This window comes from Pseudophryne corroboree, chromosome 2, assembly GCF_028390025.1.
Source record: "Pseudophryne corroboree isolate aPseCor3 chromosome 2, aPseCor3.hap2, whole genome shotgun sequence".
NCBI classification, from domain to species: domain Eukaryota; kingdom Metazoa; phylum Chordata; class Amphibia; order Anura; family Myobatrachidae; genus Pseudophryne; species Pseudophryne corroboree.
The window spans coordinates 451,721,487-451,738,452 of NC_086445.1; the positions used below are offsets into that span (position 1 = coordinate 451,721,487).

Consider the following 16,966-nt stretch of genomic DNA (forward strand, 5'->3'; position numbering starts at 1 on the left):
CGGATCCTGAAGGAAAAGGGCATTCCGGAGGAAGTTATCCCTACGCTAATTAAAGCTAGGAAAGAAGTGACCGCAAACCATTATCACCGCATATGGCGGAAATATGTTGCGTGGTGTGAGGCCAGGAAGGCCCCAACGGAGGAATTTCAGCTAGGTCGATTTCTGCACTTCCTACAGTCAGGGGTGACTATGGGCCTAAAATTGGGTTCCATTAAGGCCCAGATTTCCGCTCTATCGATTTTCTTCCAAAAAGAACTGGCTTCACTAACTGAAGTTCAGACATTTGTTAAGGGAGTGCTGCATATTCAGCCCCCTTTTGTGCCCCCAGTGGCACCTTGGGATCTCAACGTGGTGTTGGATTTCCTAAAGTCGCATTGGTTTGAACCACTTAAAACCGTGGAACTAAAATATCTCACGTGGAAAGTGGTCATGCTGTTGGCCTTGGCTTCGGCCAGGCGTGTGTCAGAATTGGCGGCTTTGTCTTGTAAAAGCCCTTATCTGATTTTCCATATGGATAGGGCGGAATTGAGGACTCGTCCCCAATTTCTCCCAAAGGTTGTTTCAGCGTTTCATTTGAACCAGCCTATTGTGGTGCCTGCGGCTACTCGTGACTTGGAGGACTCCAAGTTGCTGGACGTAGTCCGGGCCCTAAAAATCTATGTTTCCAGGACAGCTGGAGTCAGAAAGACTGACTCGCTATTTATCCTGCATGCGCCCAACAAGTTGGGTGCGCCTGCTTCAAAGCAGACTATTGCTCGCTGGATCTGTAGCACGATTCAACTTGCACATTCTGCGGCTGGACTGCCGCATCCAAAATCTGTAAAAGCCCATTCCACGAGGAAGGTGGGCTCTTCTTGGGCGGCTGCCCGAGGGATCTCGGCTTTACAACTTTGCCGAGCAGCTACTTGGTCGGGGTCAAACACATTTGCTAAATTCTACAAGTTTGATACCCTGGCTGAGGAGGACCTAGAGTTCGCTCATTCGGTGCTGCAGAGTCATCCCGCACTCTCCCGCCCATTTGGGAGCTTTGGTATAATCCCCATGGTCCTTACGGAGTTCCCAGCATCCACTAGGACGTCAGAGAAAATAAGATTTTACTCACCGGTAAATCTATTTCTCGTAGTCCGTAGTGGATGCTGGGCGCCCGTCCCAAGTGCGGATTGTCTGCAATACTTGTATATAGTTATTGTTTAACTAAAGGGTTATTGTTGAGCCATCTGTTGAGAGGCTCAGTTATATATTTCATACTGTTAACTGGGTATTGTATCACGAGTTATACGGTGTGATTGGTGTGGCTGGTATGAGTCTTACCCGGGATTCAAAATCCTTTCCTTATTGTGTCAGCTCTTCCGGGCACAGTATCCTAACTGAGGTCTGGAGGAGGGTCATAGAGTGAGGAGCCAGTGCACACCAGGTAGTCCTAAAGCTTTCTTTAGTTGTGCCAGTCTCCTGCGGAGCCGCTATTCCCCATGGTCCTTACGGAGTTCCCAGCATCCACTACGGACTACGAGAAATAGATTTACCGGTGAGTAAAATCTTATTTTCTGTGGCTTTCACCTTTGTTTTATAAAATATAGTACTGTAAAGTTGTTGTTTTTTTATTGAGTCAATGAAAATTCTGACTTCCCTATGTTTCGAAGTGTCTTTTACTTCATACATATGGGAATGTGTATAACACATAGAATAGTACTAATCAACTTTCCGAATATTTTTTAACTGTAAATATCTGCAGGTAGGAATACATAACAAGCACACATAATACTGTAACCCCAACTCTATATTGTTGAAATTCAGGGTATCTATTTTTAGGGCATACAAAAATCATGGCACTCTGTATTAACACTTTTGGGTGCCAAATGAAGTTAAATATTATAGCAAGAAAACTTATCTTGAATTTCTGATTCCAACTGTTCCAGGAGAGTCAAAATCTTATTAAAATAATAAAAATACACACAGGATTCCTTATTCTTTCAAGATCAAGTCAACTTAAATATAGTTAACCGTAGCCAGTTCAGTTATAATATATTCTAAATCTTAACAAACAAATAACACATATCCATATGTCATGTCCAGTTCATTTTACACCAAGGCATATCTAGATTTTAGTCTGCGAATCTTGATTGATTGGACAAATCTGTTTTTTTTTCCCCCAGAATGCTCTTAAATGAGTAAAGTTTATACCAATAAAACATTTAGTAATTGATATACTTACAGCAAACCTATGAACCAAACATTATTCCTTGGTGTAAAATAACTTACTAAAACATGGTCATTAAGAATTTATATATAATTATATAATTATCATTTACAAGGAATCATGATATAAATTGACACCATGTTGTCATCATTCTTTTTGCAGCTAACAACAGTAGCAGAGCAGTCGAGGATTCAGCAGCTGGAGGAGGAACTTAACCTTCGCCGCAATGAGATTGAAGATCTTCAACACTGTTTGGTCAACACCAGTCAGTCAGAGTCAACAGAACCCAATCTTGGACTTCAAACTGAAGCCTTGCGTTTACGGGACAAGCTTCTGTCTGCTAGCAAGGAGCACCAAAAGGAGAGCAGTCAGCAGAGAGATAAGTATGAGAAGAGCATGAAAAGATACCAACAAGAGGTGGAAAAATTGAAGACACTGAATGAGAAACATACCCAGGAAATTGTAGAGCTGAAGAGAAGACTGGAGCAGGCCACAAAAGAAAATATAGGGATGATGGACAACTGGAAGTCTAAATTGGACAGTTTAGTTTCTGATCACCAGAGGTCTTTGGAAAACTTGAAAGGTTCCCTGGTCACCAGTCCTGACTCCCAATACAAAGAAATAGTGGCACTTAAAGCCAGCTTAGAAAGCCTTAAAATGGAACACCAGCTTGAACTTGAAAATCTAAAGGCTAAGAATGAGATTGAAATGGCAGTCTATGTCAAAGAGAGGGAGAGTCTCAAAGATAAACTTCAGGAGATTCGGGATGAAGTAGAGGAGGGCAATAATAACTGGAGAACACAGCTAGAATCAAAAACCAATCAACACCTCAAAGAGCTCCAGTGTATTAAAGACAAATGCAGAGATGCAGAACAGCGAGTGTGTGAGCTAGAAAAGGCTCACGCCGATTACAATGACAAGACACAAGCCATAGCCTTCTTAAAAGAGCAGATTTCAACTGCTGAAAAGAAAATGCAAGATTACGAAGTGCTCCAGAAAGCAGATGTAAGAAACAAGCAGGAGATCCAAAGGCTACAGGAGAAAAGTCTGGTCTTGGAAAACAAATTGCAGTCAATGGAAGCTCTTCACCTGTCACAGAATGCCAATGTAGGGTTCTTTTTCTTTTCTTCTTCATTCAGCAATTTACTGTAGACATATGGATGTTTTATAACGACAACATAAACTCATATATTGGATAACATTATTTAATGTATTTTATTGTTGTAAGACTTTGTTGAGGTGCAAGTGAAAGAAACCTTGTGGTAAATGTAATAGATTGCGAGAAGTCGGAGGTACAAGTTCTCTTCTGAGAATAGCCATATTTTTAAACCATGATTTTGCCTTGTAAATGATTGCCACTTAAAAATACAGCCATTCTCTGCATAATCCTGGATCTTCGGCTTCTCGCACCATATTACATTTACCCCTTTTAATATGATGCATGACATCTTGGCTGCACATTTTGCAATTACATTTGCAGTTAACCTCTTCAAAATTCTTATTTCCATTAAAGTAAATGTGATACACAGCACTGTAACATAATTGTTATATAAGAACATGTAATACATTACTTCAAAACCAACATTCCAGAAAAGGAAAACAGTCAGAATGTCTATGTATAAAATGTTGACATTGACAACAAGGGACAATGTCATCAAGGGACAGAATGACCGCAAAAACAGTAAGTTAATATTTCAGCAGTATCAACATTACGGGGTAAATGTAGTAAGCTGGGAGGTATGTTTTAACTGCCCATACCAACCAAACAGAGTCTATCAATTATCTTCTAGAAGCAGCTAGATAAATGTCAAGTAGAGTTTGACTGGTTGCTATGAGCAAAATCACCAGTTCTAAATAAAACTCCCACCTTAGTAAATTTACCCCTACATCAGTGTTGACACATTCAAGATCAGAATTTGACAGCAGATGAGAACCACTTGGCCCATCTAGTCTGCCCATGTACATAGTGTTCATTTTTGTTGAAAGACAATGAACCTACCAATATATTTTTGGATTGTGGAGGAAACCAGAGTACCCGAAGGACACCCACGCAAGCACAGGTAGAATATACAAACTCCACACAGTTAAGGCCATAGTGGGAATTGAACCCATGACCTCAGTGCTGTGAGGCAGTAATGCTAACCATTACACCATCCATGCTGCCCCTGTCATAATGAATGTTAACATTGTGTATGTCAACTAAATATACCAAATCACCAGTTAGGGATGCATGGAATGGTTTAGATTTCGGACAAATTCTGAATTGATTTACACTCTTCATGTTAAAATCAAGTGTTATAGGTCTAAATTGATATAATAAAATTGACTGCTGATAAAAAATTATATCATCACGTTGCAACATAATGACAGTTGAGAGAGATTTATCAATGAGTTTTATAACTCGTTGCATATGATAAAACTCATGATAAATCAACCCCTTGGTCTGGGCCCTCCCACTAGTGTCAGTGATGCACAGAAGAGAGTGAGGGGGCAGTGATAAAGACAATGGAAGAGGGAGAAAGAGGAAAAGTTTTGTGGTGGCAATGAGAAAGATATAGGTGAGTGGAGAAAGTGTTGGGGGAGAGTGATGGACAGAGACAGGGAGGGGGTGGCGAGATAGAGAGAATAAATTAAATGTAAGATATGCAAATTTAATTTGATAGAAATGTATAGAGGCCAATTAATGAGCACAGGCAACTATCTTGTTGTTGGCGTGCAGTAAATTATGCTTTTAATGATCTCTGGTGTCACTGTAATCAAGCGGAAGAGATGAAAGATTGCAATGTTAAGTGATCAGTTTGCAATAACTGTAACCTCATATTGCATCAGAGGAAGAACTACCATTGATGCAGCAGGTGCATTGTACCTGGGCCCCTGGGGACTAAGGGGCCCACTGCTGCCCAGACCAGTAATGAGTTTTCCCCTGGGCCACTGCGCGACTATTTTGAGCAAAGTCAGATGACTTTCTCAGCAAAGGCAGCAGAGTGGGCCCCACTGCCTGAGGAACATGCCCCTTACCTCAGGAAGGCGGGGTTGACCTTGTGTGTGTGCTGCTGCATCAGTTTGCCATCTGAGCTGGAATGATAGGGGAGTCCTGCTGTCTGTCAGCGCTGATGATCACAGATGCATACTGCCTCTAATTCAGAGCTGTGAATTCTTCCTGAATCCCAGCTATTTGTAAATTAAAGGCAGCCACGGCCGGGGTAATTGGTGCTGTCAGAGGCTGCTTCACAGATTGCCGCTGTGTTTCCACTGCAGGAAATGATGTGTGTGCAGGTGCTGGTATTGCAGAGTTATATAGGCACACACCAGTGGATGACTCAAACTATGAACAGTCCAGTTACATAACCAGTGGTGTTGGCTTATTGATATTTAGCTGGTACAGCCATACCCACTGTTGCATGTACATTGGTGATGGGGCGGATTTGGAGCGGATCAAGGTTTAATTCAGCTCACCAGACTGTCAGAGTATACTGCAAACGGGTAGCTGTGCAGGGATGCTGGAACAGCTCTATAGCCGGTGTTAACCAGGTCTCTCATAGGAGCTAAGTAGGGTACTTCTGTCTCCCACCATGTCACTACACAGTCTTATACAGTATAGAAATAAGACGGCCCCTGCACATTCTCAATAGTGATCTTGGTGACCATCTTGGGATAGGCATGAGACTTTCCTTGGAGGACGGGAAGTCTAGAGTCTGTGTAGTAGCACACTTCTTTCAAAACACACCCCCACCAAAGTACACCCTCCCTGGTCTCCACACAGAACTGTGTGCAGGACTGATTATTTGTACTGCTGTTACCCACTGCATCTACCCATTGTTACCTCTCCCTATCACTCTGTGCCTCTCTCTGCACCCACTGCTTCCCCCTGTCATCCTCTGCTTCTCACCCACTGACGTGTGGCATATTATGAGCTTGGGTTGTCAGAGGAGGGAGGCCCAAATTATATGTTTGCACCTGGGCCCATCACTCACAAGTTCCGCCACTGTATTGCATGTATCTTAGGATCATCTGCATCTCTTTACTCCAGTGCTATGGGAGACACAGTGGAAGATTAGTATCTGAAGGGTTGGCCTAAGTTTTACATGTCCCTACCAGTGGTGGATTTTACCTATTCCCCCAGGTAAAAGCCGCCATCCCGATTACTGTCAGTGAAGCCAGATGCAATCCGTGACTGCACTGGCTTTACTGTATCTGGTAGTGACTTCCTGTTGGAAGTCCTACCTGTCAACCACAGACAAACACGACAGTCCCATTGGGAGGTGTTTCCTCCCTCTGGGACTGCCAGACCGGGCTTTGATAAGCAGAGAGCTGGTTTCCTATAGGAAGCCACTCCCTTCCTTTGGCGCAGCCCAGTCCGGCTTCTATGGGCTGCAGCCAATGCTCTGCGCATTCGCCAAGTGTCTGTGCATGCGCAGGTCCCGGCACCTGCCGGATCCATTGCACAGGTGCTGGGACCTGGGGCTGGCGGCTGGCTGTCTTCTCGACCCTAAGTACAGAATACGAGTAACATGCACAATAAAATAATGCAGAGATTTGTGGACCGCTGTTTAACTTACACCCAACTTTAAATCAGGCTCTGTGGCGTTAACAAAATAACGTAATAACATATGGAATTTTTGCAAAAAATAGGAACATGTTACAGTTACCATATGCCTGTTAAACACTGTAAGAGTTAAGTTATAATGGCAATATATTTCTCATCTTTTGCAGATGATTGAAGCAAATGACTTTTCAGAAGAAAAAATGAACATGAAAACAATAATGGAAGGTAATTTGTATTATCCAGATTTTGCATGACAGGCCTGGATGAAATGCCTCTCTTCAGGCTTTCATACCTTAGGTAGGGGGAGCTGGGACAGATGCAGGCTTCCTCTGATAAACTCCTGCAGTGTTATAATTCCCTCCACTAGCTTAACACTCAGTGCAGTACGTAAAGGTCACACTAACACTATGGGACTTCATTAAAGGAATCTTGCATCACTGTGCTATACTGCCTGCTGAGTGCTCTTGTGATCTAAAAACTGGAAGAGAAGGAATTTCATTAACATATGGGCTCCTTTATCCAGAATATTCATGGGTGATTCACTTCCATAATTTGGACCACTACTTTTAAAATACACTAAATCACATTTAAAAACTAGTCCTATCTTTCCTCACACTGCTCTGCGTCAATTCTCTCATTTTTTTAAATTGTTTAGCAGTGCATGCACAAATAAATTATTATAGTAAATAATGCAATGTGTGCGGTGCATATGGGCGCCTCAGTCAGGGGGAATCTGCGCCGCCCACCACGCACCCATTGCAAAGTCTTACCTGTCAACTGCCTGCTCTGCTTTTTGCTTTCCCTATGGGGCATTTTAATTAAAACAATTTTGCAGGAAATCCCCCCCAAAAAAGTATCGCCTGGACGTATGACAGGTGTTCCACAGCAAATATCTCCGATGTTCCCGATATCTGCTGCTGTTCCTTTTTTCCAATTACAGTAGCAATCCCCATAGGTTACATTTTATATGTGCAGCAAAATGGATAATATTTCTCTACCCTAATTATGCATGTTGTGCACATCTACCGCACATCACAGATAATTGAATTACTGTTTATGTGACATGGGAAATCGGGTCTCCGTAGTTTCACAACTGCTAGGGAATGAAGTGAGGAACGTATTTCCTAAGATTCAGGGTAGTACACCTCAGTGTAGCAGTATACGGGTGACTAGCATCGTGATTTGGAGTGTGCAAAAGATATGCTACTTTGAGTAGGCAAGGCAGAGGCAAATGCAAGATTTCTGGATGGGCTTTACAAATGTTTGATTTTTGAGTGATTGTCGCCAGACCATGAAGGATGCATAATTAACATGCAACAAGCTATAGTCTGCCCCAAACAAACAGCAGTTTATGTTATATAGTACTTCAGACATATGCAGGCAGGCCCAATGATCACGATAAGCCACTTATCAGATTCTCTCTCTGGTGTGATGATTGAGCACTCACTTCCGCAGACACACACACACACAATAGGCTTGGTATGAAAATCTGCTGCCACTGGGCATGTGCAAAGGCACCATATTGCATGTATTGGGCGCTGGCCAGGCTGGCTGGGCAACTTTAACCACCCTCCACCTGCATTTGCCTATGCAAGGGTTACTGATTTGGGAGTGATTAGGGTGATATGAAATCACTACTCTTACTATGCTAGAAATTATTAATTCTCATTTTCTTTTCATTTAGATCTGCAACTCAAACTTAACAAACGAGAAAAAGAAATATCATCTATGTCTGCTCATATCGAATCACTTCGGGCTCAAATAAATGGTAAGTTTGTATTATATTATTATAGGCTACAGAACACACAGTTTTGAAGCAGTAATTAATTTTAAGTAAAAGCAGTGTAGTGCATTTATGCATTCTATTGGAGTATATTACATGTGACGCTCACCTAAATTACCTGACTTTAATTCTATTCTTCAGCAGCTGGGAAACTATATAATTCAATCCTTAAGTCCTTATTTAATTTTACACTATGTTGAAACCAAATAGATTTAGAAAATCCTCTGCAGTTTGTAGAAGGACCCCTGCAAGTTAGTGCAGTCAGTCACCGTTTTAGCATATAATTGAGTTATATACTGCAAAATAAAAAACTGAAAAAAAGAAATGTACTACTGATGAAATGTATTCAATGTTCTGCAGCATTAGAAAGTAAATGTAAATCAGGAGACAAGAAGATGGATTCGTTAGTGAAGGACAATAAAAAACTAGAAGTGGAATTAGAGGCTTTTTCCAGGAAATCCCATGATGCATCAGGCCAGTTTGTCGTTATAAGCCAGGAGTTGCTCAAAAAGGAGAGGTGAGTACAACCAAATTATAAAGGGAGAAGGTTCATTCAAATCTAGATTGCAGATTTCCTGAATCACTTAGCATTTATGAGGATGCCATGGTTAAGGGTTTCATCCTGCAGTTCGTAATGGTTACAGTTTACAGTTCAGTATCAAGGTAAGACTAAAAACTGTGCACTTGTCACAATTTATCCGTAGTACTGGATTAGAAGAAAGGCATCAGAAGGCATATATTTATGGGCCCGACTGAGATTTTGCATGTAGCTCTGAGTGCCCAGATTGAGCATCTTTTGCATACTACGTATGTAGCGTGCATTCTGCATATTGTATATGTACAGCAATTCTGAGGCGGGAAAGTCTCACCTGTTTTTTGTTTTATGGTAAATGGTCCTTTTTGGTTGGCAACTGGGCATATGCACAGAAGCTACACACCAACCACTCTGAGTAGTGGGTATGCAGTGTGTATGCTGTATTTCCTGCACGCAGCATAACGTACCTGTGAGTGCTGCTGAACGTGTTTCCAGACGGAGATCCTGGGTATTTTTTTTACACAAATATGTGTACTGTTCAGAATACTGTGGAAGAATCCTATTATTTTGCGTGTGCATGCACATGTGTATGCATTATGAATGAATCAGGCCATAGGTCCTGGCTAGGTTTTTTTTATGTCAGTCAAACATAAGTAGACTTAAAAAAATATTTTCTGGCTACAAGTACTTTCCTATTAGATGGTGAGATATATATTATGTTGCAGTGTCTATAATGGTTACTGAATGATCATTGTGTATATACAGGCCCTCTTACACCATGACATTTGCTGATGTTAGTGGCAGCTTTGAAGTATGTCCCTGGCACAAAAGCTTTTCTTGCAGGGGATTTGAGAGTACATAGACAAGCTTGCCGGGATTATGTTTACATAACTGACAGGGAAGGGAGTAAAAGGGAGTAACAGAAAAAGTGAACATCAATTTTTACATGTGTTTTTAATTAAGTAATTTTTTCTTGTTTTTTTTTTTTTTTTAAATACTCCCAACAATAAAATAAAATATATAATCAAAGGGAATGTGGCTGACATGAGTAAGCAAATGGGGCATACAGGAGAAAATAACATGGAACAGTATATAATAATAAAGGGCATAATACAGGATCTATGATATACATAGTACCCCACACCATATAAATAAAATATAACTCGAATGCGCCATTCGGACTCACATAACCGGAGATGTAAGGAAGTACAGAAAACAAAATACCCCGCCACTACAGATCCCAAATATACTAACCGCATACCAAGACAATAAAAAATACATACTAAAATATTACAAACCCACATCTGCCCAAATAACAGTATTAAATAATTACTCCGAAAACAAACCTCCCCATAACCCCCCCCCCCTGTATGACGTAACCCCATCCTAGGCATACTTGGATCCCTAAACCCCCCACCCCTTAAAATACACTTGCTCGCTTAACCTCCTCCCACCCAAATGAAGAAAAAGAAAACACATAACTAACGAGGGCAATAGACTTATGACCCTTATACCCCTTTCACACCCTAAAAATATCCCGGGATATTGCCGGGTCGAGCCAGCTCAACTTGGGTCGAGGTGCAGTTTAAAAGCACCACTTTTGAATATCCCTGGTCGAGTAACTATGCATTTCAACTTAGTATAAAAGCAGTGTTATACACAGGTTGGACCCGGGACACTGTGCACTCTAAAGTGTCCAACCCGGGTTATTCAACCCTGCAGTCATGTAAAAGTGCTGATTGTGTACCATGATGATGTCAGCACTCAGCAGCCTGAGCCCTGCTACACAGGAGAGAACAGAGAGCATTAAGAATTAGGGGTGAGGCGGAGATTGCTAGGCAGCTTACTGCATACCTCCAACTTATTAAAAGTGCAAAGAGGGACCTTGGCGCGCTAAGCACGCCCAAAAAGGGGGCGTGCTATATGAAAGGGGCATGGCCTCGTGGCAGAGCCTCAATCGCGAGTAACGCCCCCTTGTACCATCACTGAGGGGGCATGCCAGCGCTCTCTGAGCTGCTGGCATGCCCCCCCCCTCCCTCTGTCACCTGTGAATAAATGCTGTGCGCATGCTAAGACAGGAGCCTCCCAACTACCCCCCACCCTCACCGCAGGACACTGCAGCCCGCGGGTGGGAAAGCGGGACAGTCCCCACAAGAACAGGACTGTCCCACGAAAATTAGAAAAGTTGGGAGGTAAGTTAATGGAACAGTTAATGATGCAATTGTGTATAAAAACATAGCTCTGTCCGCCATGATTCCTGCAATGCTGTGAGCTGTACCCACCTTCTCCTTTTGTGCCCTTCTGACACCTTATCTTTCTGAGCCAAAAAAAGTCCATTTAAAATGACATCCATGGTGTTTTAGTTGCTGACCCGGGTTGAGGTAAAAGGAGCCAACCCTGCAATAACCTGCATTGAAAGTGTAGTGTGAAAGGTCTGACCCGTGTCCAACCTGGGTCGGACCCAGGTTCAAGTTACTGGGTCAGACCTGGGTTTGCGGTGTGAAAGGGGTATTAGCTAGGCTAAGCCCAGTTTCCCACATTACAAGCATACAGAGTTCCTCCCACACATAATACTTGCCATCATACTGCTGTATATATGACACGATAAAAAAAAACCCAGAATACTTGGATACAACAAAAGGATGGGCTTCAAAATATTAATTTGGCCGAACTTTGGCCGTTTGTGAGATTGTAGAAACCATCCCATCCCCGTTCATCCAATGACACTCAGGAAAGAACATGGAGTACCTGAACAATAGATCTTGGAGCCTCCTGTCCTCCCAAGGGCACACAGAAAAGGACATCGAGTACTTGAATGATAAATCCTGGAGACTCAACTTCGCCATTAGAAATGTGAAACGGGTCTTTGGAAAAATCACAATGAAAATCAAGACACAGAGAAACTGAAAGGATTTCAAGCTCAGGTATAAATGCAGCCCTTGGGAAGGATAAATACAGATTGCTCTTTCATAGAAGACCTGCAGATAGCAACTACAGCACTTGGGGATGCAGCTACCATGTCTTCAAACTTAGTGAGAAGCCTTTGTGTGGAGGCATTAATAGACTGGAGAATTTGCTGCAAGAAGCTGCCAGTCTTTAAGGTGTTCAACCACCAGTGTAGGAGTTCCAGCACAGCAGGGAGAAGACCAGCAGCAAAAAGGACGACGGCAAGTACCCCAACAGAGTTTACCAACAGGAGCTGCAAGGAGATCATCAGGAGGTATCAGGCAGCTGAGGCACAGGAAATGCACCTGGAGAGAGTACCAGATGAATACTGCAAACCTTTATGCTGCAGCCAATGCCAGGGCTTTGAGCTGTAAGGAGCCGGACCGCACCATCATGTGCATTGAAAGTGGCCACCAATACAAGAGTTCCAAATCAGCAAAAATACCAAAGCACCAACTGAGAAGGACCCCCAGCGGCAAGATGGTGGTGGCTAGCATACCACCAAAGCTCACCGACAGGACTCACAGAGGAGACAATCTAGCAAAAAGCAGCAGGAACTCAAAACTGACATTGTGGCAAACAAACCAGCCGGAAACTCCGCTCACCACCCAGGACATGCTGAACAGCAGGGATATCCTGAAGACTGTAACCAGCTGTAACCAGCAGCAAAATGGCGGCTTTCAGCATTCACACATGCCACAAATACCAGAATAAACAATCGAGCACCACAGGAGAGACACGCAGTGGGAGCTGGATGCAGGATCCCAGGGGATACAGATGAGGAACAGGACACAGCAGCAGGTAAGCACCACTCGCCAGAACAGCCGTGGGAGCCAAAGGCAGGAACACTAGGTCTCTGTGTAGAGGACATGCCGGCCGCTCAAAGCTTCAGGAAGCATGCAGAGGGACCACGAACATGCAGCCCTCCACAAAGCTCCATACAGACAGTAGAGGATACCTCATAATTAAAGGTAATTTGGGGGAGAAACAGCCACTTGTAGGATATATTCTAGGATTTCAGCAGGAGAGCTGGTAAATTGCTGCCATTTCCTAGCTGCTCCAGGCCACGCCCCCAATCAAATTTATATCCTTAAAAAAACAGAAAAAGATTTCAGGATACTTAGGTTCCTTTATTTTTCCATTTCCTTGTACTCAACATCTGGGACTTGCCCTCTGAAAGTCCAAGTGGCAAAGGCTGATATTACGATTTGCACTATCAAATCCCCCTTTGCATATCATCTCACATCGTGATTATAACAATCTGCAAAATCAGGTCTCGCCAGCTGCTGTGCCGTGATATGAGTCACAAACTGTGACAAAGAAGCCTAATGACACTAATTGCATCATCATGGCCCTGCTCTGCCTGCTTCACAAGAAAGAGAAGCAAGAGCCACAAAGTGGGCTACTCTCCTTTACACCCTCGAAAATTGTGAGTCATATGAACATTCCAGGAAACTAGGCAAGTATGATATAAATATATCTCAAACATAGAGCGACATCTCAGAATACCAAGGTCGGCAAATAACCATTCAAAGAATGGAGGAGGAACCCAGTGTGGTAATGTGCTGCGTATAGTATTTGGATAATTGGTGTCGTTTGAACAAAGGAGAATAGGATGAAGTTGCATACTTGAAGCCAAGGGTCTTCATATCACAACTTCTTTGGTTGCTTGCTGTCATTTTTGAGAAGGGAGGTCGGAACAGTATTTCTCCATAATTGGGCCAGCATTGCTTTAGTGGCAATGGGTACATGGTCTGCAATATATTTATTGTCAGAATGAAGCTGATGGGAATAGTGATGGAGAGTAATCTCAGGTGAAATTGAAAGAGGTGTCCCAGTGGCACAGTGAATTAGATTGGAAACTTATTCCCATAAATCACGAATCACATTAGCTCCACAAAGCATGAACAAGAGTCTGTACTTCGCTGCAGTTCCTCCAACATAACCGAGATGTGTCAGGCTATATTCTGTGAAGCCTGTCCAGGGTTACATTACAGTTATATGAATGAGTTTAACAAACATTTAAGAATAGTCAATGCACTTGGATATTTGAAAGCCAATTTGAGCTAAAATAAGATTGTTTTAAGAAACAGTATTGGTTAATACAACATGGTCTTAAGATAAGGACTTGATAAGGATTTAAGTCATTGTGATTACCTGTTTTCCTATTCCATTACTACTGTCTGCCTCAAATATACTGAATTATCAGATCATGCATAGCACACAGATAGATTTGCTTGTCACATTCTGGTACTGTAGGAATCTGAATGAACTGAGAGCTCTGCTACTGGAAGCAAATCGGCACTCTCCAGGACCAGAGAAAGACCTGAGCCGGGAAGTGCATAAGGCAGACTGGAGATCAAAAGAGCAGAAGTTAAAAGAGGAAATCAAAGTACTTAGAGAAAAATTAATGGTTTTGGTGAGTTTAATCAAGAACTTCCCATCTTGGAATAATCTGTTATTCTTAAGCATTGAAGGATCTTGGTGTTCAAACTAGCCTCTTGGTCATATGATACCTAAATGTCTGAGAAATGAACAAAGTACAAGTTTTCATAATACACAGCCTTTGCAACTTCATTTGTGTTTGTGCAGATATTTTCCTGTCCTGATTTTCCCCTTTGCACATCAGGATAAAGAGAAATCAGTGTCAGACCAGAGGAGATACTCATTAATAGACCCATCCACGGAGTCAGAGGTTGTCCGGTTACAGCAACGTTTGTGCAGCACCGAAGATGCACTTCGAATAGCTCTAGACCAGGGTCATCAAGTGGAGAAGTTAATGGAGGCCATGAGGAACTGTACTGAGAAATCTCAGGTATGAACACAACAATGTTTTTCAAAAGCATATGGGTTTATTTTAGTCATTTATGAGAGCAAGGAATGTTTGTATTGGTCATGGTTCGTCACTGGGTTAGCTGGTGTTAATTCTATTTTAAGGCATTTAGGGAACGATTGATTTAGCTGATTGACAGATCTTGGAACGGGCCTGAAACAACTCAACATCAACAATGCTAGTTCTACTCCTTATGGGTGCGCAGGAAAATAAGATTTTACTTACCGATAAATCTATTTCTCGTAGTCCGTAGTGGATGCTGGGGACTCCGTCAGGACCATGGGGATTAGCGGCTCCGCAGGAGACAGGGCACAAAAATAAAGCTTTAGGATCAGGTGGTGTGCACTGGCTCCTCCCCCTATGACCCTCCTCCAAGCCTCAGTTAGGATACTGTGCCCGGACGAGCGTACACAATAAGGAAGGATTTTGAATCCCGGGTAAGACTCATACCAGCCACACCAATCACACCGTACAACTTGTGATCTGAACCCAGTTAACAGTATGACAAACGTAGGAGCCTCTGAACAGACGGCTCACAACAATAACAACCCGATTTTTTTGTAACAATAACTATGTACAAGTATTGCAGACAATCCGCACTTGGGATGGGCGCCCAGCATCCACTACGGACTACGAGAAATAGATTTATCGGTAAGTAAAATCTTATTTTCTCTGACGTCCTAGTGGATGCTGGGGACTCCGTCAGGACCATGGGATTATACCAAAGCTCCCAAACGGGCGGGAGAGTGCGGATGACTCTGCAGCACCGAATGAGAGAACTCCAGGTCCTCTTTAGCCAGGGTATCAAATTTGTAGAATTTTACAAACGTGTTCTCCCCCGACCACGTAGCTGCTCGGCAGAGTTGCAATGCCGAGACCCCTCGGGCAGCCGCCCAGGATGAGCCCACCTTCCTTGTGGAATGGGCCTTGACAGATTTAGGCTGTGGCAGGCCTGCCACAGAATGTGCAAGTTGAATTGTGCTACAAATCCAACGAGCAATCGTCTGCTTAGAAGCAGGAGCACCCAGCTTGTTGGGTGCATATAGTATAAACAGCGAGTCAGATTTTCTGACTCCAGCCGTCCTTGAAATATATATTCTCAATGCCCGGACAACGTCCAGCAACTTGGAATCCTCCAAATCGCTAGTAGCCGCAGGCACCACAATAGGCTGGTTCAGATGAAACGCTGACACCACCTTAGGCAGAAAATGAGGACGCGTCCGCAGTTCTGCCCTGTCCGAATGGAAAATCAGATATGGGCTTTTATACGATAAAGCCGCCAATTCTGATACTCTCCTGGCTGAAGCCAGGGCCAGTAGCATGGTTACTTTCCACGTAAGATATTTCAAATCCACCGATTTGAGTGGCTCAAACCAATGGGATTTGAGAAAATCCAAAACTACATTAAGGTCCCACGGAGCCACAGGGGGCACCACCGGGGGCTGTATATGTAGTACTCCTTTAACAAAAGTCTGGACTTCAGGAACTGAAGCCAATTCTTTCTGGAAGAAAATCGACAGGGCCGAAATTTGAACCTTAATGGACCCCAATTTGAGGCCCATAGACAATCCTGTTTGTAGGAAATGCAGGAATCGACCCAGTTGAAATTCCTCCGTGGGGACCTTCCTGGCCTCACACCACGCAACATATTTTCTCCAAATGCGGTGATAATGTTGTGCAGTCACCTCCTTCCTGGCTTTAACCAGTGTAGGAATGACCTCTTCCGGAATGCCTTTTTCCTTTAGAATTCGGCGTTCAACCGCCACGCCGTCAAACGCAGCCGCGGTAAGTCTTGGAATAGACACGGTCCCTGCTGAATCAGGTCCCGCCTTAGAGGTAGAGGCCACGGATTTTCCGTGAGCATCTCCTGAAGTTCCGGGTACCAAGTTCTTCTTGGCCAATCCGGAGCCACGAGTATCGTTCTTACTCCCCTTTGCCGTATAATTCTCAGTACTTTGGGTATGAGAGGCAGAGGAGGAAACACATACACTGACTGGAACACCCACGGTGTTACCAGAGCGTCCACAGCTATTGCCTGAGGGTCTCTTGACCTGGCACAATACCTGTCCAGTTTTTTGTTGAGGCGAGACGCCATCATATCCACCTTTGGTTTTTCCCAACGGTTC

The 16,966-nt window shown here is 43.3% G+C and overlaps 1 protein-coding gene across 2 annotated transcripts in view; it reads left to right on the forward strand.

Annotated features, from left to right (window-relative positions):
• Positions 1-16,966, forward strand: part of CLIP2 (CAP-Gly domain containing linker protein 2) — a 234,474-nt gene that overhangs the window by 193,961 nt on the left and 23,547 nt on the right. For both annotated transcript variants that reach the window (XM_063953720.1, XM_063953721.1), the window contains 6 exons: positions 2,360-3,304; positions 6,911-6,968; positions 8,428-8,511; positions 8,887-9,043; positions 14,267-14,426; positions 14,637-14,822. In XM_063953720.1, the coding sequence (XP_063809790.1) occupies positions 2,360-3,304; positions 6,911-6,968; positions 8,428-8,511; positions 8,887-9,043; positions 14,267-14,426; positions 14,637-14,822 (1,590 nt within the window). The remainder of the gene's footprint in view (positions 1-2,359; positions 3,305-6,910; positions 6,969-8,427; positions 8,512-8,886; positions 9,044-14,266; positions 14,427-14,636; positions 14,823-16,966) is intronic.